This window comes from Cyprinodon variegatus, unplaced genomic scaffold (assembly GCF_000732505.1).
Source record: "Cyprinodon variegatus isolate N-32 unplaced genomic scaffold, C_variegatus-1.0 Scaffold211, whole genome shotgun sequence".
Lineage (NCBI taxonomy): Eukaryota > Metazoa > Chordata > Actinopteri > Cyprinodontiformes > Cyprinodontidae > Cyprinodon > Cyprinodon variegatus.
This window is the reverse complement of record NW_015150664.1, coordinates 79,600-103,140: the sequence shown is the minus strand read 5'-3', so window position 1 is coordinate 103,140 and position 23,541 is coordinate 79,600. Positions and strand designations below refer to the sequence as shown.

At 37.1% G+C, this 23,541-nt stretch overlaps 2 protein-coding genes across 7 annotated transcripts in view; one reads left to right on the top strand and one right to left on the bottom strand.

The window, feature by feature from the left end:
• The window catches only part of pde4c (phosphodiesterase 4C), a 105,149-nt gene extending 86,120 nt beyond the window's left edge, over positions 1–19,029 (top strand). For all 6 annotated transcript variants that reach the window (XM_015380322.1, XM_015380325.1, XM_015380323.1 and 3 more), the window contains 9 exons: positions 2,250–2,343; positions 8,502–8,674; positions 8,750–8,848; positions 9,431–9,595; positions 9,687–9,786; positions 10,091–10,245; positions 11,156–11,278; positions 12,567–12,749; positions 12,887–19,029. In XM_015380322.1, coding sequence (XP_015235808.1) covers positions 2,250–2,343; positions 8,502–8,674; positions 8,750–8,848; positions 9,431–9,595; positions 9,687–9,786; positions 10,091–10,245; positions 11,156–11,278; positions 12,567–12,749; positions 12,887–13,441 — 1,647 coding nt within the window. In that variant the 3' untranslated portion in view covers positions 13,442–19,029. The remainder of the gene's footprint in view (positions 1–2,249; positions 2,344–8,501; positions 8,675–8,749; positions 8,849–9,430; positions 9,596–9,686; positions 9,787–10,090; positions 10,246–11,155; positions 11,279–12,566; positions 12,750–12,886) is intronic.
• Positions 19,030–20,138: 1,109 nt separating this feature from the next.
• On the bottom strand, positions 20,139–22,042 carry ifi30 (interferon, gamma-inducible protein 30). Its single transcript, XM_015380305.1, has 7 exons — positions 21,831–22,042; positions 21,311–21,499; positions 20,938–21,009; positions 20,775–20,867; positions 20,551–20,703; positions 20,390–20,458; positions 20,139–20,265 (listed from the first exon to the last, which is right to left on the bottom strand). The coding sequence occupies exons 1-7, from the start codon at positions 21,966–21,968 to the stop codon at positions 20,197–20,199; spliced, it is 783 nt and encodes a 260-aa protein (XP_015235791.1). The 5' UTR covers positions 21,969–22,042; the 3' UTR covers positions 20,139–20,196.
• Between the last annotated feature and the right edge of the window lie 1,499 nt (positions 22,043–23,541).

Below are 23,541 nucleotides of genomic sequence, written 5' to 3'. Positions count from 1 at the left end.
GGGACTGCAGTCAACAGCCACCCTAACGCTGCTGATGGTGCTCTTTCCGTCCCATCCCTGTACCCCAACCTTATCTCCCGAACAGCGCTGGGACTGTGGGAACTTGGACCTCTATAAGAATTCCTTTTTATGTTAAGATAGTCCACAGTGCAGTCAGTTACTGAAAAAACTTGGATTTTTTTTATTCTACTTACACCAGCATGCATTTGCTGACATGCATCTGCTGGCAGTTTGGGTTTGCCGGTGCTGGAGACTCAGACAGGTGAGTGATAGGGAAGTATAGCTGGATTTTCCTTGTTTACTGTTGGATCTGATAGGTGATGGTGGCTTTACAAGGGTGGGGTGTGCAGTTTATTTGGCATAGTAGAGTGATCTTTTGCAGGACTGGTTCTATAGTTATTCTGATCAGGGATACAGATAGGGGGAAAGGAATTATAATGACAGAAGTGTCATAGGCATGCTACATTTAAACGTTCTGTCCTTATGTGTTTGCAAGCTCAGAAAAAGTACTGAATCATTGCAGAGGAAATGACCTACACCATTTTACCTCCAGGGTAATGCATGTGTTTGGGTGCACCCATATTTGTCATACAAATGTAAACACACCAGCATCCCTCCTTACACAGAGCCCTTCCTTCCTCTTACCATCCCAATGTGCCGAAGCTGTTACATAACCAATGTGGACATCACCACGGAGATAAAAGAGAAAAAAAAACATCAAGGATTTTGTTTTCGAAAAACTTCTTGGCAAGAATTGCATTGCTGCTTTGTTTTTACCATGTTAGTGCAGAATTCTGTACTGAAGAACATAGAGCTGTTTGTATCAGCGTAAATTTATATTTAGAATATCATCATAAATATCATGTTGATAAGATTAACAAAAGTATTCCATTATTATTATAACAGGTTAAAAAGTGTTATGGTAATATGAGCTCTACTTAATGCAAAACCATGAATGTAAAATAAAAATATCCCCACTGTTTAAACTTACTGACATTATACTTATAAACTTCATATATGCTACTGATATTTTAAATGACAGACAGGCAAAGATATAGGACATAATTCCCAATGCATTCAGCTATGCAACTTTAAATTTATGAATTTTGTTGCAAATAAAGATGCACATTTTGGGGGAGTGCGTTTCTCACAGCTTTGCATACGTTGAGATTAAATGTACATTTTCATTTTGTCTAAACACTTTAAACTTTGTCAGATCAAATTTACAGTATCCAAGCCTACTTCTATTAGGAGACTTCTGCCTTGGTTTTATTTAACTTAGCTCAAAAATATTGACAACTATGTGAAGCTTTGTTTGCACAGGCTGTCATTTCTAAGTAGGATAGAGTAATGTCGGTTTTGCTGTGACGCAAACATGAATTGGTCCTTAAGGATTGTCTAAAATTGAAACACCCAATCAGATAATGTTTGCTATATTAATTTGCCTGTTAGTAGGTTCAAGTAGACACTACCTGAAAAAAGGTAATGAGTGTACAGGGAAAGTGACATAAAGTTGATTCTGTGGTAAATTATCATGAGCTAAAATTGTGATTATTCAATTAAACCAATTCTGGAAACTATATCAAACCTAAACAACTAAACTTCAAGCATCTGTTGTGAGATGGAATATTTTTATATTTAATACTTATGAAAAATTAAAATTGTTTATGCAATCATGAAACAATATACAATAAATTCACAATTTCTAGCTATTTTAAATTAATATCAGGTATAATTAAAACTATTATTCAGAAAATGTAGAATGTCATGTTTTCAGAGGTTATGACCGATAAAAAAAAAAAAAAAAAATTATTTTTAAGTGTCTGTAGTTTAACCAGATTTACCAAAGATATACCTGCTATTCATACAGTGATGATTGTTGGTCTTGGTTTGTTGTGACAATTCAATAAATTATATTACAATATGGTGACATATAAAAAAAATTATGATTAAAGTTATTGAATAATATTTAATAAATAAGCATATGACATTAGGTTTATTCATTTATTTTAGATGTATTGTAATGTACAATTCTGTTTTTTTTTTTTTTTTGTATTTTGCTATTGCTGGCGAAAGACATGCTGCTAGGAAAGTTTGCCGCGTTTCTCTCTGAATCAGGATCTTTCTTCTTGCAATTTGAAGTAGCTGACAGGGTTTTCAAAAATGAAACTAGTTCTTATTGGTAAAAACTCTTTATGCAGTTGTGCATCTGCATGTTTTAACTTCTTTATCGGTTTTCTGCTCCACAGTTTAAGAGGATGCTGAACCGTGAGCTGACACAGCTATCAGAGACCAGCCGCTCAGGGAACCAGGTGTCAGAGTACATTGCCAGCACTTTTCTAGGTGAGTTTTGACATAATGAAAAAAGTGGGCTCTGCAGAGACTGATCTTTAAAAATAGTTTAAAACACATATTTGTTGTGTAGTGTCACAGAGGTGTTTTATTTCTCTTAAGTGCAGGTAGAAAACTATAAATACCCGTGATAAAATATTTGTAAATCTCTGTAAGAGCAGAATGGGAAATTTTATTGTGCTGAATCTGTTTTGCTGCTCTTCTTTAAGATAAATGTAACTGCTTACATTTAGCTGAATTTGTATTGTTAATAAAAAAAGAAACTAATAAATAAATTAGATTAACAATTTAACAATTAAGTCAGAGCGAAACATTTGTTTTTATTGTTTAACTTGGCATTAAGTGTCTTAGAAGAATTTCAGAACTCTTAATAATTTAATCCATTTTATAAGAATTATATGTGAAAGAACAATACTTAGTGTTTAAACTTGGTAAGTACGTAAATCTCCTTTATATCACAACTTTCGCTGATAAAAATATGGAAAATGAATGTATACAGATCAATCATATAAGTAAAAACATGGTTAAAAAGAACATAATAACATTTAATTATATATATATTTGTGAAAACAAAGTATTGTATTTTGAAGATCTTAATGCTCACAATGTTTAATAATCTCCTATGTCACATTAATTGCATAATTTTTTTGCAAACCTACCAAGGCATGGCATTCAATCCATTGAACAGCATTCAATAGAAAAGCAGCCAGAAGGTCAATAGTTACTCTGGAGGAGCTACAGAAATTCACCGTCCATATAAAGAAAGAGGAAAGCAACAGTTAAAATAATTCCATAAAGTGTTTATAGAAGCCATTAGCGATGTAGAAAGAAAAATACTCTTGTTAAAAGAGATAGAATTGAGTTTTTCAGCTTACAAAAAATGTTGTTTAACACAATCATCACAATAAACATGTTAAAGCAGAACAGGGTTAAGACTGTAATGAAAATCATTTTGTAAAAACGACTCTAAAATGAAATTATTTATATAAAAGTACGATTATAAGTAGTCATCACCTAAGTGCCTTAAATCCACTCTAAGTTTGATCTATTTTGCAAAGGCGGCTGGACAACAATGTCAGTCTCTAAAACAGTTGAAAGAAACACCTCAAAAGACTAGCAATTTAGCTGCAGAAAAAGGTTGATCCACATAAAAAGAATGAAAAAAACTTTTACATATATTTTGTTTAAAGAAGGTAAAAGGTGGAGAAATTACACTGGTATGTTTTTGGAAAACATAAGTTACAGACTGCTCAAAGATGAAGGTGTAAACAGCACAATATAATCAAAATCAATTCAAACTTCTGTGAAATTAAACTGTCCTCCTATGAAGCAAACTGAATGTCAATCAACTTCACATGCTGTTTTGCAAATGGAATAGACAACAGGTGGAACTTAGTGGTAACTAACAAGACACAGCCAATAGAGGAAATAGTCTGCAGGTGGGTATCACAGACTACTTCTCAGTACCTACAGTATGTTTTGGGGCTGATGTTTTTGTCATTTGTGATTGTTGGTGGTGCATGAGGTGGACTAGTAGAGCAGCTAATCCAAGATGGATAATTAAAGTGAGATGTGGCAAGAAGGTTTGCTGTGTCTGTCAGCATAGTATCCAGAGGCTGGAGCGCTACCAGGAGACAGGCCAGTAAAGCTGGAGACATGGAGTAGGCTGTTGGAGGGCAACAACTCAGCAGCAGGGGTGCAAGGAGGAACAGAAGGAGCACTCCCAGAGCCCTGCAAAATGACCGCCAATGGCCACAAATGTGCATGTGTCTGTACAAACGGTTAGAGGCTGACTCCATGAGGATGGTATGAGGGCCCGATGCCCACGGAGTACATGTGACAGATGTGACAGAGATTGGAGAGACAGTGGATGGTGATTTTCTGCCTGCTAAAAGCATGACCGGTTTGACAGTGGGTCAGTAATGGTGTGAGGTGGTATCTCTTTAGAGGGCAGCACACAGCCCTCCATGTTCTTGCCAGAGGTAACATGACAGCCATTGGGTACCGAGAGTAGATTCTTAGACCCCTTGTGGCCCCTGTGTTCCTCCTAATTCACGACAATACTAGACCTTGTGGGACTGGAGTGTGTTGGCGATGCCTTCAAGATTTGCTTAAAGCTTCAAGTCAATGAAGCTATGGACTGGCCCATCCATTCCCCAGACCTGAATCGATTGAGAACATTTGGGAAATCCAGTCTCGATCCATCCACCAACGTCACGCTGCACCACAGACTGTCCAGGAGTTGATGGATGCTTTAGTCCAGGTCTGGGAGCAAATTCCTCAGGAGACCGTTCTCCACCTCATCAGGAGCATGCCCAGAGAGTGTAGGTAGGTCATACCAACACATGGAGGCCACACACAATACTGAATCTCATTTTGGTCTAATTTAAGGATATTACATTAACGTTGGATCAGCCTGTAGTGTTTTTCAGTATAACTTTGTGTGTGACTCCAATTCTAGGGCTGCATTAGATAATAAATTTTATTCCCATTGATTATTTTTGTGTGATTTTGTTGTCAGCACCTTCAATCTTGTACAGAACAAATTATTCAATCAGAATATTTTACTCATTCAGATGCAGGATGGGTTATTTGAGTGTTCCCTTTATTTTTTAAGCAGGGAACAGCATAGGATTTAAAAGCTAAAAATGTGTCACACGAAAAAAGAAAAAATCTTACAGTAAAAAGAAAATGTAATTAAAATTCAAAAAAATCTAAATAAAGGACAAAAATACACAATTATGGAATTTATTTTTCTCTATTTTACAATAGGGAAAGGAGAATATATGGGGACGCAGATAATGAGAAAAGGAAAAGCTGAAATAAGGAACGATAGTCATTTCTAACTGAAGCAATGAAAAGAGCATTTTTCTGGAGGAGAGAACAGACTGGGAAGGTGAGGATTTCTTCGTCTCTGAAGCAGGAGGAGGTGGGGCAACAGACAGCATTCCCGGACACATTGTGTGGCGTTGTCGTGGCAACTAGGTTGAGTATTATCCGACGGCGTGTTGCATCAATAGGAGGCTCAGTCTTCGGCAGCCCCTCTGGCAGGATGGTCCAGCAGAATGAGGATGGAGCCGTCAGTCAGGCTCCGTTCTGAGATGAATGCCTCAAGCTTGGCTGCATTTGGAGATGAACCCCATGGCTCTGGGTCTGAGGAAGAGGAGGCACTGTGATAGAGGTGAGAGAGGCCAGACGGTGCCTCCTGCGAAGATGTTGTTAGGATCGTTGATTCGTCTGAACGGTGGCGTGTGCTTGTATCAAGGCTCAGATCTGGATGTTGATCAGGCAGTCGCTGCTGCCAGGCTAATGAAGCCAATCATGGCTGGAGGATGCGAAGGATGATATGTAAACGTGAGGTAAAGAAGTCAAAGTAGGATGACTATTTCTCAGGTTTTCACTAAGATGGATGAGTCATTTTAAAATGACAATGTCTGCTGGGACAGGACCTTCGTGTCATCAAATGGTATGGAGATCATGTCTGCTGTGTTGGTTAAAACATCGCTGGGGCTTTCTATTTATTTTGAAACGTTTGTTGAAAAAAATCCGCCTTTTTTAAAAGGATTTTCTGTGTTACAAAATGCGGGAAGCTCTTTGTTAGTCTGCTAAAACAACATACCCTATACCTTCCTTACACACCTTTAGCGACATGGTCCTTACACATCATAAAAAACAGGACATGTAGCATCTTCTCTAGGATTTTTACTCTGTTGAAATGGCTGTTTTATTATAAATCTCTTGTTGGAGCATTGCCAGTTGTTCACAAGGTCATTGTTCTATGTTATTTTGAAATCATACTAAAAAGCATACCCATCTTTATTTTTTAAAGATGCAGTATTTCTGCAATACTAAAAATTTGAATACGAATTTTGTGAACAACTTCCTATCTGTTTCTTTTTAGCTTTGTAATATAGATTTTTATTTATCTGCTAAAAAAAAAAAAAAAAAAGCTATATAAGATTTAGGAGCATTCCTAAAAAAATTGTTTTAGCCTATATCCTTTTAGCGGATGTGATGCATTGGCATGTTTTACAATACAGACACTAAAAAAATATAGTTTTACAGTTTCAAAAAGTTTAAAGCAATTTTAGACGTCTTCTAGCTTATTTTTAGCATCTTCTAACAGTAAGTAGCATGGCTAGCAGATGTATACATACCTGAAGCCTTCCAACATCCAACATGTTACACGACTGAATTCAGCTCAAAAGAACAAAACAGCAACTTTGCTGTACATATTTCAACTTTCCTTTATTCATCTAAAGGCCTTGATCCCTTGCTGTCTTAATAAACAATGCTGTTTCCGTTGAAATGTCTCCATGTATCTCTGTACTTCCTCTGGTCTCTTTTGAATATTTCACTGACCATGAAAACATCTGCTGTTCAGTTTTTTTTTCCTTCTGTGACAGCATCCGAACCTAGGAGGAGTGTAGTTGCCTCAATGTTAATAGTAACAGTCACACATAGTGTGTTTACTGTTAAAAAAGGTCAGATTCTTGAGTTTCTGACCACCCTCTCACCTATTAGGACTGATCACCATAGTATTTAACTACAATACAAAATAAATAAAACGAGTTTAGATGTATATAGCCAAGTTTAAAATTATTTTATGCCTAAAATTAATCTTGCTTCTACTTGCTTTCTGTTATATTTTTGTTATCTTTCCTTCTTAGATGCTTTGAGCTCCTGCTCATCTTTGAGCCTTGATGAGTGGGCTTTTTCGGCTGCACAGCACAAACATTTATGCTGTTTCCATACTAGAATAAATCATCTGAACTTACATGAATGGGTCCTCTTTGGTCTCTGAGGTTTTCAACCAAAAGATTCATGTTTGGTTAGTTTAAAATGCTCAGTTGCCTTTATGTATGTCTGGTTATTGAATCACCCATCTTCACTTTCAATAAAGCTTTGACTTGCTTAGTTTGTTTTTACTTGGGTTTATTTTAAGAATTACAACCAAACAAATATTTGTATGTAATATATTATTTCGTTTTTCACCTAAATTACTTCTACTTCTTGTTTTGAACTAGTTTTACAATGTTATATAAGCAACCTGCATTGTTGATGTCATTAGCATGGGTAACATTGCTAAAATGGCTTTCTGTATGCAAAATATACAAAGTAGATCTTTACCTTATTATTCTAAAAAAGCTTATATATCAAGCAAGTTCCACTATAGAGATAGGCCTGAAATTCAAAGGCTGCTGTCCTGTTATCCCGTGAAAGACATATCTCTACATGTTGATAAGTTGATCAGTTTTGAAAAGCTTTTTGGTCTCATGGGTTTAGAAAATAACTGGCTTTGAGTCCTCTTCCCTCTGTGACATCTACACTGAAGAGCATTGCTGTGGTCGCAACCTGATGAAGCTTCTGTTTTGAGTATTGCCTCATTATGACTGTCAACAAAGATAAAGGCCATGTGAAATTACAGTAGTGTTGCACCGATACCAGTATCGGGCAGGGACCTGATACTGCACTAAAATGGTGGTATCGGTATCGGCAAGTACCACCAAATAGGGCAGCAATACCATATTGAGAGCTAAAAGTTTATTTAACTTATTGTCACCCATTCCAGGTAGCCAATAAAAAGATCTACTGGTTTCATTTTGTATTATTCTGCTTTAAAAAGGAAGGCAGCAGCTTGACAAAGCCATGATGGCAATTACTTTACATCCAAGTAGTATGCAGTTCTTCATATATACACCCACACACATCAATTTCAAACAGATGGTATCGGTATTGTATCGGTATCCGCCAATACTGCACAGCCAGGTATCGGGTATTGGCATCAAGGTCAAAAAATGGCATCAGTGCAACACTAAATAACAGTAGAATGAATTAAATGTTAAGATGACATCGCAGAGAAGGCTGGATGATGAATTAAATAATAAAGGTGTCTGATTTGCTGAAGCTATGGAAAAATAACGTCACGCCCACATTACTGCATGTCAAAAGTTTAAGTGGGCTAATATCAGTATACATATCACAGGTCCCTTACATGGACAACTTGATTTTTATCTACGTTATTTTTTATCAAAGCGTTGGTGAATATCTTTCATTTTGTCTTCGAAACATTAGAACCGATGGATTAAAAAAACAGCTCCCTTTTTAACTTTGGGTCTGTTTTGTTTTCGGGGGGTTTTCACATGCAGAGAAGCAACATGACTTGGAGATCCCGTCTCCGCCTGCTAAGGAGAAAGAGAAGAAGAAAAGGCCGATGTCACAGATTAGTGGTGTGAAAAAGGCCACACAAAGCCCAAGTTTAGCCCCTGCCATCATCCCTCGCTTTGGAGTCAACACACCACACGAGAGCATGCTGGCAAAGGTGGGATCGCATACACTTAAATGCAAAAAGAAATAAGAAATGTTATTTACACATTTTTGGTTTTGTTCTTCACAGGAAATTGAGGACCTTAATCGCTGGGGTATGGATATTTTCAAACTAGCAGAATATTCTGGAAATCGCCCTCTGACGGTGACCATGTACTCCATCTTCCAGGTAACATAATTCCTGTGTAAAAACTAAATGGAGTCCTTTAGCAAAGTTTAAATAAGAAACAGACTGCAAAGAAATAGGGTTGTCACGATACTAAACTTTTCAACTCGATACCGATACTAAGGAAAATACTCGATACCATTTTCGATACCACAAGGATAAAAACAAAGACTCCAAAATTCTACAGAAATATTTTCATTAATAACTAAAATACAATAAATAAATACAATAAACAATAAGAACAATATTTTGAGGTTGTTTGCTGTGCACAATATTAAGCAAGCTTGATAAAAAACTTATAAAATTAAAATTAAGTGTTCCTTCCTTGGCTATGCTTTGCACACATAACAATGACACTAGCCAAACTGGTTAAGAAACAAAGCACTGTAGCACTGTATCGATACTTTTAAAAACGAGTATTGTATCCGGATACAACATTTTGGTATCGATACTTTTTTGAGTCTCGATACTTTTGACAACCCTACAAAAAAATAAGATCTGCCCCATCTGTAGATCTTAAATAAATGAACAGAAAAAAGAATCTGCAGGTGGTTGATGTTTTATTTGTTGTCACTCATTTGACAGGAGCGAGATCTTCTGAAAACCTTCAAGGTGCCAAATGACACCTTTCTCACCTTCATGATGACTTTAGAGGACCACTACCATGCAGACGTAGCTTATCACAACAACATCCATGCAGCTGATGTGGTGCAATCCACCCATGTCCTCCTGTCAACTCCAGCTTTAGAGGTTCGTATTCTCACTGTTTTTACTCAGATTACATTTTTTAGCTTGAATTAAGGTTTAAGTGATGCTGTTTTGTTGTCTTTCTTTATCCAAGGCGGTGTTTACAGACCTAGAAATCATGGCTGCTCTTTTTGCAAGTGCCATCCATGATGTCGACCATCCTGGTGTCACCAACCAGTTCCTCATAAACACCAGTATGTTTCCTCTTGTTTCGGCATTCAGCTGAGAGAGAACTGTTTATTGATGGCTACATTAAAAAAAAAGAACAGAACCAGACGTCTGCAAATGCAAAAAAAAATTAGATTAAATAGAAAGTTTATAATGTATGTAGTGCAACCTAGTTATTGTGACCAGAATATGTGTGGGTGACTGAATTTGTTTACTCTTTTAAAAACTACAAACTAATTAAAACCAAAGTACATCAGCTTTGATCTTTATAGAGTCATGTTTGAATTAGGACGTTTTTGCATAGTGACCTGGTCTCTTTCTTTATTTTAGGCTCTGAGTTGGCACTAATGTACAACGATTCATCTGTGCTGGAGAACCACCACCTCGCTGTTGGCTTCAAGCTACTGCAAGAAGAAAACTGTGATATCTTCCAGAATCTGAGCAAGAAACAGAAAGACTCCCTCAGAAAGATGGTGATTGACATGGTAAGGCTGGGACCTTTGTTCCTGCAAACTCTGGATAAGAAGATATGGAATTTCATAAAGATTGTCCAGATGTGAATACGTATGGCATAAAAGAAAGAATAGGGTTTAACTAGGTTTATTTCTAGACTTTATTTTGTTGTCTAAATGTACCAATCTGTCTCTCTTTCTGAAGGATGACATGTACAGAAATGGCATTAGTAAATAGATAATAAGCATTTGTTTTGATTATCAAAAATAGGGACATTTTGCTTAAAACAACTCTAGGAAAGTGAAATCTTTTGCAGAAAAAAGGAAAAACTTAAATCAATTTTAAACATTTTACTACAGTTTTATATTGCGCTTAGAAAGTCTAATATATATTTATATTGGGAAAATAGAAATGCACCAGAAAATCATCATTATTAATATATATACATTATAATACATCTTTCCCAGCTTCAAGCCAAACATAGGTATATTTGTACTGTTCAGTCTTTTTCTGTAAGTGCTGCATGCTGATTTGGTAACTTCCAGGGGCATTAAGAAGTGTTATGTTCCCTGCTGCTAACAAACTCTGTAGACTTGAGAAATATCTACAGCTTAGAAAATAGACAAACTGACTGCATCCAAATAAATGAATTGCCACAAACTTCATGCACCTCTTAAATGATCTCTGTATACTGTTTTTTAAAACAAACTTTCCCTTTATTTTTTAATAAAATACAGAATATCCCCACTTTGAAACAATAAATGACTGTTCTATTCTACTAAAGTTATTTCAAATTAAAATGTCAAATATAAAGATATTAAGCTTAAACTGCAACATTAAAGCTAAAAGAGCACTGTTGAGGGATTGAGGAACATGACCAGATTTCATTTAGAGGTGTTAAGGATGGTTTCAGTGGTACAGATGCTGTCTTGCTGTGTTTAGGTGCTGGCCACAGATATGTCCAAACACATGAACTTCTTGGCAGACATGAAGACGATGGTGGAGACCAAGAAAGTGACGAGTTTGGGAGTCCTGCTGCTAGACAATTACTCTGACCGAATCCAGGTAAATGAAGTGCCACAAACTCATGTTATCATCAAACTAATGTTATTTGGGATACTTCAGAATGGAAATCTGCTCTTTTATTAATGCAAAAAAGCGTTTATGCTTTTCAAACATTTTATTGCAAAGACATCTGCAGTTTACACAGATTAAACTTTCTGCTGCAGGTTTTTCTGGAATGTGGGGTTCCATCAAGTACAGCAGTAATGAAGATAGAGATGTGTAATCAAGGTTATTATCATTAGCTAAAACTAATGAAATGACGAAAAACTACAGTAAAAAATATTGTTAACTGAAATAAAGATAAAAGTAAATAAAAAAATTAAAACATAACTAAAACTGAGTGTAAAAACTGATAAAACTAACTGATTTTAAGGGAGAATGTGCTCATTTTTGTTTGTGTCTTTATCTGAATTAATCTGAGGTCTAGTTTCCTGTTGATTTTTCAAGTTTTTTGACTATACCACATTACAACAGCAGATGGCAGTCAGCTCCTGTGTGTTTAATGGTCTGTCCTTATCTGGGATTTTATTTCCTTTTATTGTTTTTGATTTATTTTGTCTTGCCCCTGGTATTTAACTCTTATTACCTAAAATAATATAACTATAGCTGAAACTATTAAACACTAAACTTAAACTAAGCATTTTCAAAAACCTAAAACTTGATTAAAAACTAGCTAATAAATGCTAAAAAAAAATTTTTAATTAAATAAACAATATGTTGTCAAGACTAAATACTTTTTAAACCTTGTATGAAATGCTGTTAGTTTAACAGCAGATGCAGCTTGTACTCTTGCTTTGCAAATTGTTCTGTTATTTTCTGAGCTAATGAAAATTTGCCGCATCAACGAAAGGTTCTTCTGTTGTTTTTATGGCAGTGCTTTAGCTTTGGCACTTTACCACAAATGCTGTTTTGCTCAGTCTGTTTTTCTTATTGTACAAACATGAACTCTGACATGCAGGTCTTTAGATGTTCTGGGTCCTTTTGTGATCACCTGGATGAGTAATTGATGCCCTCTTGTAGTACTTTTGGTAGGGCCATTCCTGGGAAGGTAAAGCACTGATCCGTTTCTTGTCAGTGTAATGAATGTCATGGTGGTTCACTTGAGCCCCAAACAACTGCTTTGTAACACTTTTCAGACCTTGTTTTTCTATAACGATGTGGATAACTATAACAAGGGGATGTATAGATGCAGGTTATTCTTGTCTGCCATTAATCTTTCTTTCTCAAGCATTGGAGGAATGAGGATGAAAGAACAAAATAATTTTGAGGGGTCAAATTGTTTTTGCAGGTTCTACAGAACATGGTCCACTGTGCTGACTTAAGCAACCCAACCAAACCACTGGAGCTCTACCGAAAATGGACAGACCGCATCATGGTGGAGTTTTTCACCCAGGGGGACAGAGAGCGGGACAAGGGGATGGAGATCAGCCCCATGTGCGACAAACACAATGCCTCCATAGAAAAGAGCCAAGTAAGGCACTCTGATTACATTTTGTAGAAAAGTTTAAGGAGTTTAAATATTTTCATGGGATTCTACTCTGTAATATTCACTAGTTTTATCACATTGATGTTGGTTTCTATTTGATAATTTTGTATTTTCTTACCTAGGTGGGATTCATTGACTACATCGTGCATCCTCTGTGGGAGACCTGGGCAGATCTGGTACACCCTGACGCCCAGGACATTTTGGACACGCTTGAGGATAACAGGGAGTGGTATCAGAGCATGATCCCCCGCAGCCCCTCGCCAACGAGCCCGGACGAGCACCACGCTGAGGTGGGACCGGCAGATGGGACTCCAGGAGGAGCAGGAGGAGCTATCCCATCAGGAGGAGACAAATTCCAGTTTGAACTCACCCTGGAGGAAGAAGAGGATGAGGAGGAAGTGGAGTCTGACCTCGAGAGCCCCTTAGAGGAGGAGTCTCTGACAAGGCGACACGATTCCTCCTCACCGTCCCTGTCTCCAGACCCCCGCAGTGGCAACAACAGCAGATACCGCCCTCCCTCACCTCACCCATCGCGGACCTTGAATCTGGCCTCCATGTCTGTGCGAAGCCCCCACCCTCACAGGACACAGGCCTCCCCGGGGCCGGAGAGTTCGGACAGGAATGGAGAGCTGAGTCAGGAGGGCGATGGTGTGGCCTGCCTGCGGATGGGAACGTAATGACCAGCACCAGCCGCCCTGCTTAAGAGACATGAGTGCTGGATGTGTAGGCAGGGCGAGCCTTTGCCAACAATGTCTGTAAAATCACCACAGTCCCTTTACACTGGAGACACCCTCTCTAGAGAGCAGAGGAACGATTCTCCTCTGCATTTTTTTCTTTTTCAGCAAAATGAAATGTTTTCTCCTCTGTCTGAGTGCCTGATAGGCCTTCCTGTTTCACAGCAGCCTCAGTTTGGAGCATTCCTGATGAAAAAAGTGCTGCATTTAAGCTTGGAAGAGAGGAATTAAGGCTTGTACTCACAAAAGGTAACAAAACCTGAAAGGAAATGTCTTCCTCCAAATAACTGTGACATCCGAACAGCGAATGAGGACTACCGTGGCGTGACAGGGTCTTGGAAATTATTTTGCACCATTGTTTTTAATTTAGAATCTAGGATTATTGAGTTGGGATAAGTGAGTATGATTTATTTCTTTAAGGATGACGTGTGAAATGAGTCATTTAACCAAATATGGGATGTAGATGAGAAAATCGACGGACCTAAACCTCAGGGTATGAAGTGAAGCATAAACCTAATGTAGCACAGGTGTACTGATCCCCGACCCCAAACTGTCTGTCCTGTTCGTCTCAGTGAAAAAAATGAGACATTGTCCAACATGTGTGTCTTTACATTTATTTAAATCCCTTTAATAGAGAATTTGGCAGATGAGGCAATCAGATACTCAAACCAGCTTGTAGCACCATAGGAACCGAACACTTTGGGCTGAACCTTAGTCTTGCCTGTTGAAAAGACACCAATGTATACTTAGTTTGAGCTTTATCTATGTTTTACCTTATATTTTAGATTGTTTATGTTTTAATTTCTGTAATATTCCTTGTCGTGTGTTTGCTGGTCTCATATGTGTTTCTGTGCTTAAAAAAGCATTTTTTTAATCAGGGTGCCTCCGGTCCGCAGTAGCACTTTACCGTCTTTAGAGTTCAGCTCTTGTATTTAGTCACACAAAGGGCTTCACCCACTGTAGGCCTACTGATCACAAACAAACCTGTACAGGACATGAAACTACAGCTACCAGAAGGCAGGGCAGGCCCTAAAATTCAGTGTTTTGGATGAGCATGAAATATTGCAGCTCTGCAGCAGCTTCTAAAGCCCCAGGTTGGAGGCTTCCTCTGTTTTCAATACCTAATGAGGATTATTGGATTCTGGCAATAAAATTAATATCAAAGCAATGTCAAAATTAACTAATTTAATATGCTCTAAATCAGAGTATTTACAAAGAGCACAGTACCCATTGACACCACTGTATAGAGGGTTACTACACAGATTATATTTTATAAATTTAGTGTTCCAAGGAATGACAGACAGTTTATCAACTGAATACAGTTGCAGATAAAGTTAATATTAGTTGCTCTGAAATTTGAAAAACATTTCTGAAAATGGAGCATAAAACCTTATTCTGTCTTTGTCTGTATTCAGAAGTTTACTTTTCTAATTTCACCAACATAAAGATTTTTGAATTTGATATTTTGAAAGAAAATGTCTATAAATGTCCAAGGTCCTTTGGGTTTTGTACCCAATATGGCGACAGTGAACAGTTTATTTCCCATTTAACCAGAACTACACAAAGTGTTTTACAACCTCTATTTGCAAAACATCTCCCTTAAGGATGCATTAATTGATCGTTACTAACATGTTAATAGCTAGCAAAGCATCCAGCTATAAGGTTTGGAGAGAACCTTTAAGAGAAACAATAAATCTACACCAACAGAAACGTTTTGCCTCCTCTTCCTATTATTATCTGAGAGCTGCAACGTACAAAAGCTGTCCAGCTGATGCAAATGCTCATAAAAGCAGCATGCTATTTGTGGCATTTGTCACGTAATATGTGGCAATTGTTTTACTCCTTAAAAATGGTGAAGTTAATGCATCATCAATATGAATTTTCTTTACATGCACTAAGAAAGAAAAAAAAATGTATAGTTTAGTTAGAAATATAAGTGTGAGTTGTTCACTGATAAATGAAGACAGCAATATTTATATAACTGTACTTTTTATTCTGTTATTAGTATTCAAATTATATATTTCTAATTGTTGTTTTTTTATTCTATTTTATTTATCTCAATTTTTCTCTCTTAAAATGAGATTTGATCACTATCTTGTTTACAAAGTTGTACCGATATGTAATTATCCGTTTTACAGCAGCACAAGGTAAAGAAAACAGTGTAGTTAGTTGAATTATTACTGATATCAGTGTACTTCTCACAATTGTTTTTGACTCGTGTTTAATTTTCCAGTCAGCTTTAATATAACTGGCATGCAGATGTGAAACAATGACTATCAGAAGCAAAATAGCTTTACTGTATTTGTTCATGCTCCAAATTATTATGTTTAAGGCTGCAGCTCTCAGATAATGCTTTCCCATACAAGCAAAATACAAAAACAGCCTCATTTTTTGGAGATTCTCCTCACTGTCCAAAGTTAAAATCCTTCTCTAACAATCTTGGTGGTTTTCCAACTTGGAACCATAGCACACTCAGCTCAGGTGTGACGTTTGACCTTTGAACTCCAAGACAAATGAAACGCAGAATGATTTCAAGGATAGATAAAGGAAAATAGACATTCCAATGCTTTTGTCAAAGAGTCAAAAAAATAAAAATAAAACTTTGCTCAAACCAAATGATTAATAGAGAAGTTCATGTAACTATAGTGAAGGAGCTCTTTTGAGACCCAGATGGAATGGCAATAAAAAAAAAAAGTCAGACTTCAGTTGGAAAAAAGTCTTCTTCTTTAGCAAATAAGTGGAATAAATAAAATTAAGTTTCTGTGTCTGTTTTTTCCAAGAGAAATTACCAGGTTTCTTATTAAACATTCCCTGGCATCACCTTTTCACCAAGCCACATGTCAAACATCAGCCACAGGTTAAAGTTATTCCCATTTTCCCAACATAAACAGATAAATACTTTTCACCCTTTGTGTCGAGAGATGCTGCTGTAGAGCTCAATTAAAAAAAGGCTGGGACTTTGTGTAAAATATAAGCAAAACAGAATTTAATAATTTGTAAATGTTATAAACCCATATTTTTTGTGCAAATAAGCTTAGTAGACATACCAGGTGTTTAAATAATGATATTGGGGCATTTTCATAATATAGTGGGATAACCTTTAATTAGATTGCACTAACAGGTGGGAAGGGTTTATCCCTGAAGCGTCCTCTCTTCCTTTAAGAATTGTGTGTAAATGTCCCGTTCTTCTCTGATACCCTAGGTTGCATGGTTTGCCACCCTCTCAAGTGCCACATATTTTCAGTCAGTTAAAGGTCTGGACTGCAGGTACAGTTCAGCACTCGCACTCATCCACTAATAAGCTTTGTTGTTATGGATGCAGGTGGTTGAACATTGTTATAGTTCTATAGATCTCAGGCATCCAGAATTTGCCAGCTTTGACTTTGGCACACAAATTTTCTAATTTTTATCATGATTTGATGATCGATAGATAATGTGATGTTCCATCTTCCTAGTTTCCATTAAGAAACTTTTTTTTGTGGGGGAAATTGTTCCACTATTGTGAAATGTGTTTTTTCACAGACTGGTAAACGTTAAGAGATCCAGACTTCTTACTATACCCAGTACTGTTACTGACCAACTGGGAATTAGTTGCAATGTGCTCCTCCAGCTTCTTATTGTGCCTCAGTTCGAAGGATTTCAAAAGTTTTCTAATTTCCTGGTTTAAACGGTTGTTTGAAAACTTTCTGGGAATGTTGGCAAATCTGACAGAATTTCAATAATTTGTTAATGTTTTATTCATTCGTTTATAAAAGTTGATCTTTCTAAAAGTCAGATTTCATATAGATTGATTAAATGCATATAGCTATACTACTGGTATTTATTTCTCTTAAGTTTGTATGTATTGTTATATGTTAAAAACAAAACCAAAATTCCGCTTTTAAAAAATACAATATTATGTCAGAACAATAATGAGTTTTAATATAAAGAAAAACTGTATTGTTAGACAATCAAAGGTTATAACTGAACAATCTGGTTGTTTAAAGAGTGCCATATTCAAGTGTTAGAGCATGGAAAACGGAGAAAAGAATTGGAATTACCTGGAATAAACGCTTGGATTATGTTCCTCTGTCTTTATGTGCTGTAATTCAATAATATAATAGGTTCTATTGATAATTAAACTATTAAAAGAGATCAAAATATTGATATTTCATCTTAAGATGCACCTTTAAAATATGGGTTTATGTTTGTAATAAAATCAGTGAAATCTGTGTTCGTTAACATTTTAAACAGAGTCCCAAATGTTTTTGGTTGTTTCCCATCAGGCTCTAACCTGCCTGACTAGGAAGTTGGTTTTGCCACAAGTTTTGAAAACTCACAAAACCCCTGCCAGCCTACAAAGCTGTACATTTTTACACTAGAGATTTTAAACAGATGATTGTATCAAAGTCATTAACTTTATAAGTGTTAGTTTTTACAAACATGTTAACAGTATTTAAAGGCGTTTTCATAGGTTTTTGTGCAGCATAGAGAACAGCCCTCTGCTAATCCCGATAGCTGAGAATGTTTGTGGTTTCAGGCGTTTCATGACTTTCATCTCTTTCTGTACCAAGTAGGCATCAAGTCTAGAGCCGGTAGAGACACCAGGCGGTTAGCTAGCACTACAAAAGATATTTTGCTTCCTGGTTAGGCAGTTGTAGGAAACACTAGTCTAACAGTATTTCAATTTTTAGGTAGTAAGCTTTATCAATCAGCATTACATGACTGAGCCTTGTGTTAAAGACCCTTTGTGCTGTTTTCTTTTTGCTGGATGCTGACCCTCAGACATTTACACAGGATTTCAACTATAAGAATGTTTGACATGAAGGAAGCACGAGAATCGCCCAGCGTTTTGTTGACTGCTACGACAAACTTCAAAAATTGTGGGATTTTTCCATCTCTTCCTTAAGTTTCCTTCCATCCCTATCTGTGCAAAAATTACCAATGACAAGACGTCCCAAAAAGCAAAGCATTAGATTTATAGGTTCGTCTACATTATCCTACTGAAACCGTAACTCCAACCAAGGACAACAGTTGTTCAGTGGCTCCATGTGCTACGGACACAAATACTTGTCTGATGAACTTTTTAAAAATGATTCCCTGGTGTCATTCTCATCATGCATTCTTATAAACTTGTACTTTTAGACCCGCCCTTCCAAGTCTGAGGTGTCAGGTCATCTAGTTGAATACAGCACCATGGTTTAACACAGGGTGGACAACAGCGCCACTCAGTGTTAGGTGTGTTAGATGGCAGGGAAATCCCTGCCTTCGGTTTCAATGCTGATACTGCCTTCATACATGTTCATGCAGTCTTTCAGTCTCTGTGTTGTGCAAATGTCTAAAGATATTTATTCTTTAAATGTGTCGAAAAAGTACTGTAAGAACTGATTTTATGTTCCGGAGCCTAAAAACAAGTATGCTTTACTTGTATGAACTCGTCTGCCACTCCAATGTTTGTTTTTGTCAAAGAAATGAACTATTTTTATTTTGCATTTGAAGCCAAAAGATTCTCGGAAGTTCAGGGTGTTTTGTGAAAAATGCCAATAAATGATATGGAAATTTATAAACATTCTTGAACACAATTTTTTTCCTTAAAGGATGTAGAATATCTTTTACGAGGGAAATTCAGCTACACAAGGGTTAAAAAAAAAAAAAAGGCAAAGTGATATCACAGGGGGTCATCATGCGACCCATGAGTACACTGTCTAGAGTCAGTCCCCCAGGTTTTCAAGGTTTCAGTACAGCTGATTGCAGCAGCAAAAGCCTTTTAATTGGCTATCCAGGAGGGGGGAAACTATGGAGGATTTTTCTGCCAAAACTCTCATATACTCCCTTGTTTCTGCTCTCAAATCTAATGCTTCTTGCACAGATATTTTCTCTTCTTTGCTTCCTTGCACACAAACCAGTCTCTGCTCGGGTCAGAGGCTCTTGCACCTGTTGGCTTTGCTTGTGGATTTTTTCTGCTCTCAGACCAGAGTCGGATCATCCTCTAGCAAGCATTCCAGCCAATAGAACAGCCTCAAAGGGTTTGCTTGTTTCCTGTTACTTTTCAATATCAGGGTTTCCACAGATTAAAAATTTAATTAAGGACTTCATTGGCATTTAAAATTCATTAAATGTGATTGTGGCATTTGAAGTCTTTCTTAAAAAAAAAAAAAAAAAAAAAGTTTATAACAGTTTAGTCAGCTATATCAGATTTATCTGGCTCTGCCTGTTTGTGTGGAACCGCTTCTGGTGGATCGTAAAGCCGGATGTTTGGAAAGGAAGCTCGAGGCAAAAGTGATTGGAAAACGAGGAATTCCGGGACAGGGATGTAGCCTGTCAGGGTAAAGATGAAGGATTTTGCCGTTATAACAGTCATGGGTACTTGATGGCATTAAAATTTCTAATCACTAAATTAGAGTTACTCATTCCTGTATAAACCCTGAATATAAGTTGAGCTAAAACCACATTTAGGACAATGGAAAAATAAGGGATTCAAAAAAAAATAATAAAAAATGTTTGCTTCTTCGCAGACTTACAGTACTTGGAAGTGCGACTTGTGTTCAGCTCAGGCTTATAGATTGACCCAGATTCTAGACCATCATGGCTAAAAAAAAAAAAAAAAATTCTGTGTAGCTAAAAGCACACATTCTAATCTTCTTTACAGCAAGTCAGACTAGGGCATTTGGTTGTGATTTTATTGTTTAGTCATTTAAGGAAAAAAAATGACAATTCTTTTATTCCATCAAGCAGCCACTTTTGCTCAGTTTGACTGGGGCTCCGGTGCAGGCAGGAGGCTTCACTCCCTGTGGATGGTCAGAGAGTTGGAAAAAATTAGGAATTTACAGGACTGAGGTTCTTGCCAGCCAGTGTGATTCACCAACACCCTACCACATTTGTCAGTTTTACAGATGCCAGAGTGAAACTTGCCTTGTAGAGCTCACAGACCAAATGAAACAGGGATGATGCCGCCTTGGCTTCGTTCTCTTCGGTGTACTCCTGCAGCACAAAAGTGGCCCATTACCATTTCTTTCTTTGAAGAAAGTAAAGTCAAGACCTTCACTGTGACCATCTAAAGCTTTAGGTCTCACCCCATTAAATGTGACCCAAGGAACATGAGTATGGGCAGGATTCAGAGCTCTGGTCATGACAGCATAGTCATGCATCAGCCTGTAACCCAGACGTCCGGTCACACATGCATCAACCGTGGCCCAGGACACAGAGGGAGCATACAGCTGGAGACACTAAAGGAGAAGAAAAAAAAAAAAAAGTCAGATTTAAAATTAAATAAACCCACAGAATAAAAGACACTCACTGGCTCTGCAGCATTGAGGACATTTGAAGCAGACTCCATGCAGTGGATTATCTGAAAGGCCAGGGATGTTTCAGTCAAATGGATGATGCAGGCCTGAAGGAGAGAGACATTGTTTTAAACCTCTGCATTAATCGGCACAAGATACTTTAATTTATTATCAAACCTGAATCATATTTCCTCTGCATTCTGGTTCTCCATGTTGACAAGTGAAGGGACTGTTTGCAGATAGTGTTTCCTGTTGAAAAATAATTTGTCTTATATTTTAGTTGCACTTTGAAAGCAGCAAGAAAGCTTGCTCCTTTAGGGCGACCATTATGCACATTTTGGATTAATTCCTGCTCCATGACAAATCAACTTCTCCTGAAGCTATACTCAGTGTCACACAAGCCCACTAATGACCAGTTTAGCCAATTTAGGTAAAGTCAAACATAAAAACCTTTATGACACAACACTGGACCTGGAGTACCAGGATTTCCAAAACCCCTTCAAACATAGTTCATTGCGCTCCAGTTATGTTTGAAGGGTGACAGATGTACCTTGGCATTGCCGTAAGGAACCAACGTTAGGGACATGATGTCCTGAAGCATTGTCCAGGTGGGGAACAGCTGTTTGGTGATGAAGGATCTGCAATCTGGACAGAGGGTCTCATAGTACAGGGTGAGGGCGACACGAGGAACAGTCTGGTTTGGCTTTATGGCACCGAGCTCCATGCACTGCTTCTGGACCTGGGAGAAAAAAAAATAAAATATCCAACATACTTTGACCCATCTCTAAAGCTCAGCAAGTTTGGCTTATTTAAGCCAGAGCAGCTCCAGTCACATGAAGAGCCATCAGTCCCCAATTTATGAAGCATGACTTTAATTTGAGCTCAGACCACAAGATACTTCAATCACAGCTGTAAACAGGATTATTAGAAGCTTACATTTTGAAAATAAAATGCTGCACCTTATAAATCTTTGTATTTGGCATCTAAACACCTAGCTTCAAGACATCTCAGCTTAAGTTTACAAAAAGAAATATTTTATTTTCTAATCCTCTGCAGTCTGTCAGACTCACCTTGCATTCAATGGCAATCTCCAAAGACCGACACCATTGAGACGGAGGGTAACGGCAGGCTGGTTTGGGATGAGAGAGCCCAAAACTTCTATGGTCTGTAGAGATGAGGAAAACCGCAGCAAGCAAGAAGCTCATCATTGTGATTCTTAGCAGGGGTTGGAAAAAATAAAAAGGTTCCACACAGCTCTTCTAAGACAGACGGCCAGAGAAGACTGAGAGACTCCTCCTCTGAAGAGCTGCTTTAATCAACCCCATCATCATCATCAGCTGATGAACACCAGGTGTTCCACATCCATCGTGTGCCTACAAGCTTTCATGTAAATCTTTATACTCTTTAACTGATTTGTACATTATGCTGAGATTAGAATCAAAGTTCGTCTTTGGAAATGTGGTTTTCAAATTAAAGAAAGATCATGCGGAATTTATTTATTTGAAAATGATAACATGTAGACTGACCAGAAATAACTTTTGCTGTTTGATCTCATTCATGTTTTCCCATTTATTAGAATTATTGAAAATATTGCAATAAAATATATCAATTGTTAAATTCAAAGGACTTTTGAAGAGAAGCTATTCACATTTTTTGTTACTTACTGAAAAAGTTTTTCTTTTCTTTAAATAAAATATTTTTTAAGCCCATTTAATGTAATGCAGAAAGAAGCCTCTCTAAAGATCCCTGAAAGCATAATAAAAGAGCTCCCATTGTGTTTATTCTTAAACTTTTTTTTTTTTTTTTTTGTCATAGCAACATTTTGACATATATACCTCCATCAAGTTAAATCCATTTTGGTTTGGGTTTGATTCCAACTGGCTTGATTTATTAACTTTTTCTTATTAAATTAGGCCTCTTGTGGTGCCTCCACAAATAAGAATAGTACTCTGGACCAGAGGTCTTTATTCTATGTCCATTTGCATTTATCATATTGTAAATGATGTAGCTACCAGTTTCTTCCTTGTATTTGGTGCAAGGCAAATTTATTTGTACTGCAGAAACCTGTATAAGGAAAATCTAATGAGCTTTGAATAAATTAACAATAAAATAGAGGAAAAGTAAAAGCAGAATAAAGAAATGACGATAAACATGATAAAAGCAGATCATAAAACAAATAAAACAGCTGAACCACAACCATAAACTACTAACAGTTTAAAGTTAACAGTTTAACTTCAACAGTTGAAGACAGTTTTAAATAATTGGGTTTTTACTTTGACTTTAAGATCTCAGACTTTCAACACTTTTACAGTCTACTGGGAGTTTGTTCCAGATCAGTGGAGCATAGGAACTAAATGCTGCTTCTCTATATTTGGTTCTAGTTCCTGGGTTTAAAGAGTAGGCTGTAACTAGAAGACCTGATTAGTGTGGGAGGTTGATATACTGACAACAGATCTGTTATGTATTTAGGTGCTGATCCATTCACTGATTTATAGACTAACAGAAGGATTTTAAACACTATTCTCTGAGCTACGGGGAGCCAGTTTCAGGACTTCAGAACCAGGCTAATGTGATCTACTTTGTTAGTTCTAGTGAGAACATGGGCAGCAGCATTTTGGATCAGCTGCAGCTGTTTGGTGGACTTTAAGGCAAACCTATGAAGCCACTGTTTCCGTAGTAAATTGTAATAAAACTAAATGCATGTATGAGTTTTTTCTAGATCTTGCTTGGACATTAGTCCTTTAATCCTGAAAATGTTCTTCAGGTAGTAAATGGCTGAAT

Bases quoted from the DNA above. Each gene is read 5' to 3' on its own strand.
- ifi30 (XM_015380305.1), bottom strand. From the start codon at position 21,968: ATGATGAGCTTCTTGCTTGCTGCGGTTTTCCTCATCTCTACAGACCAT. The intron at 21,500-21,830 runs GTGAGTCTGACA...TTTTTCTCCCAG, and splicing joins AGATTGCCATTGAATGCAAG to GTCCAGAAGCAGTGCATGGA. The intron at 20,459-20,550 runs GTGAGACCTAAA...TTTGTGCTGCAG, and splicing joins CTTGGGTCACATTTAATGGG to GAGTACACCGAAGAGAACGA.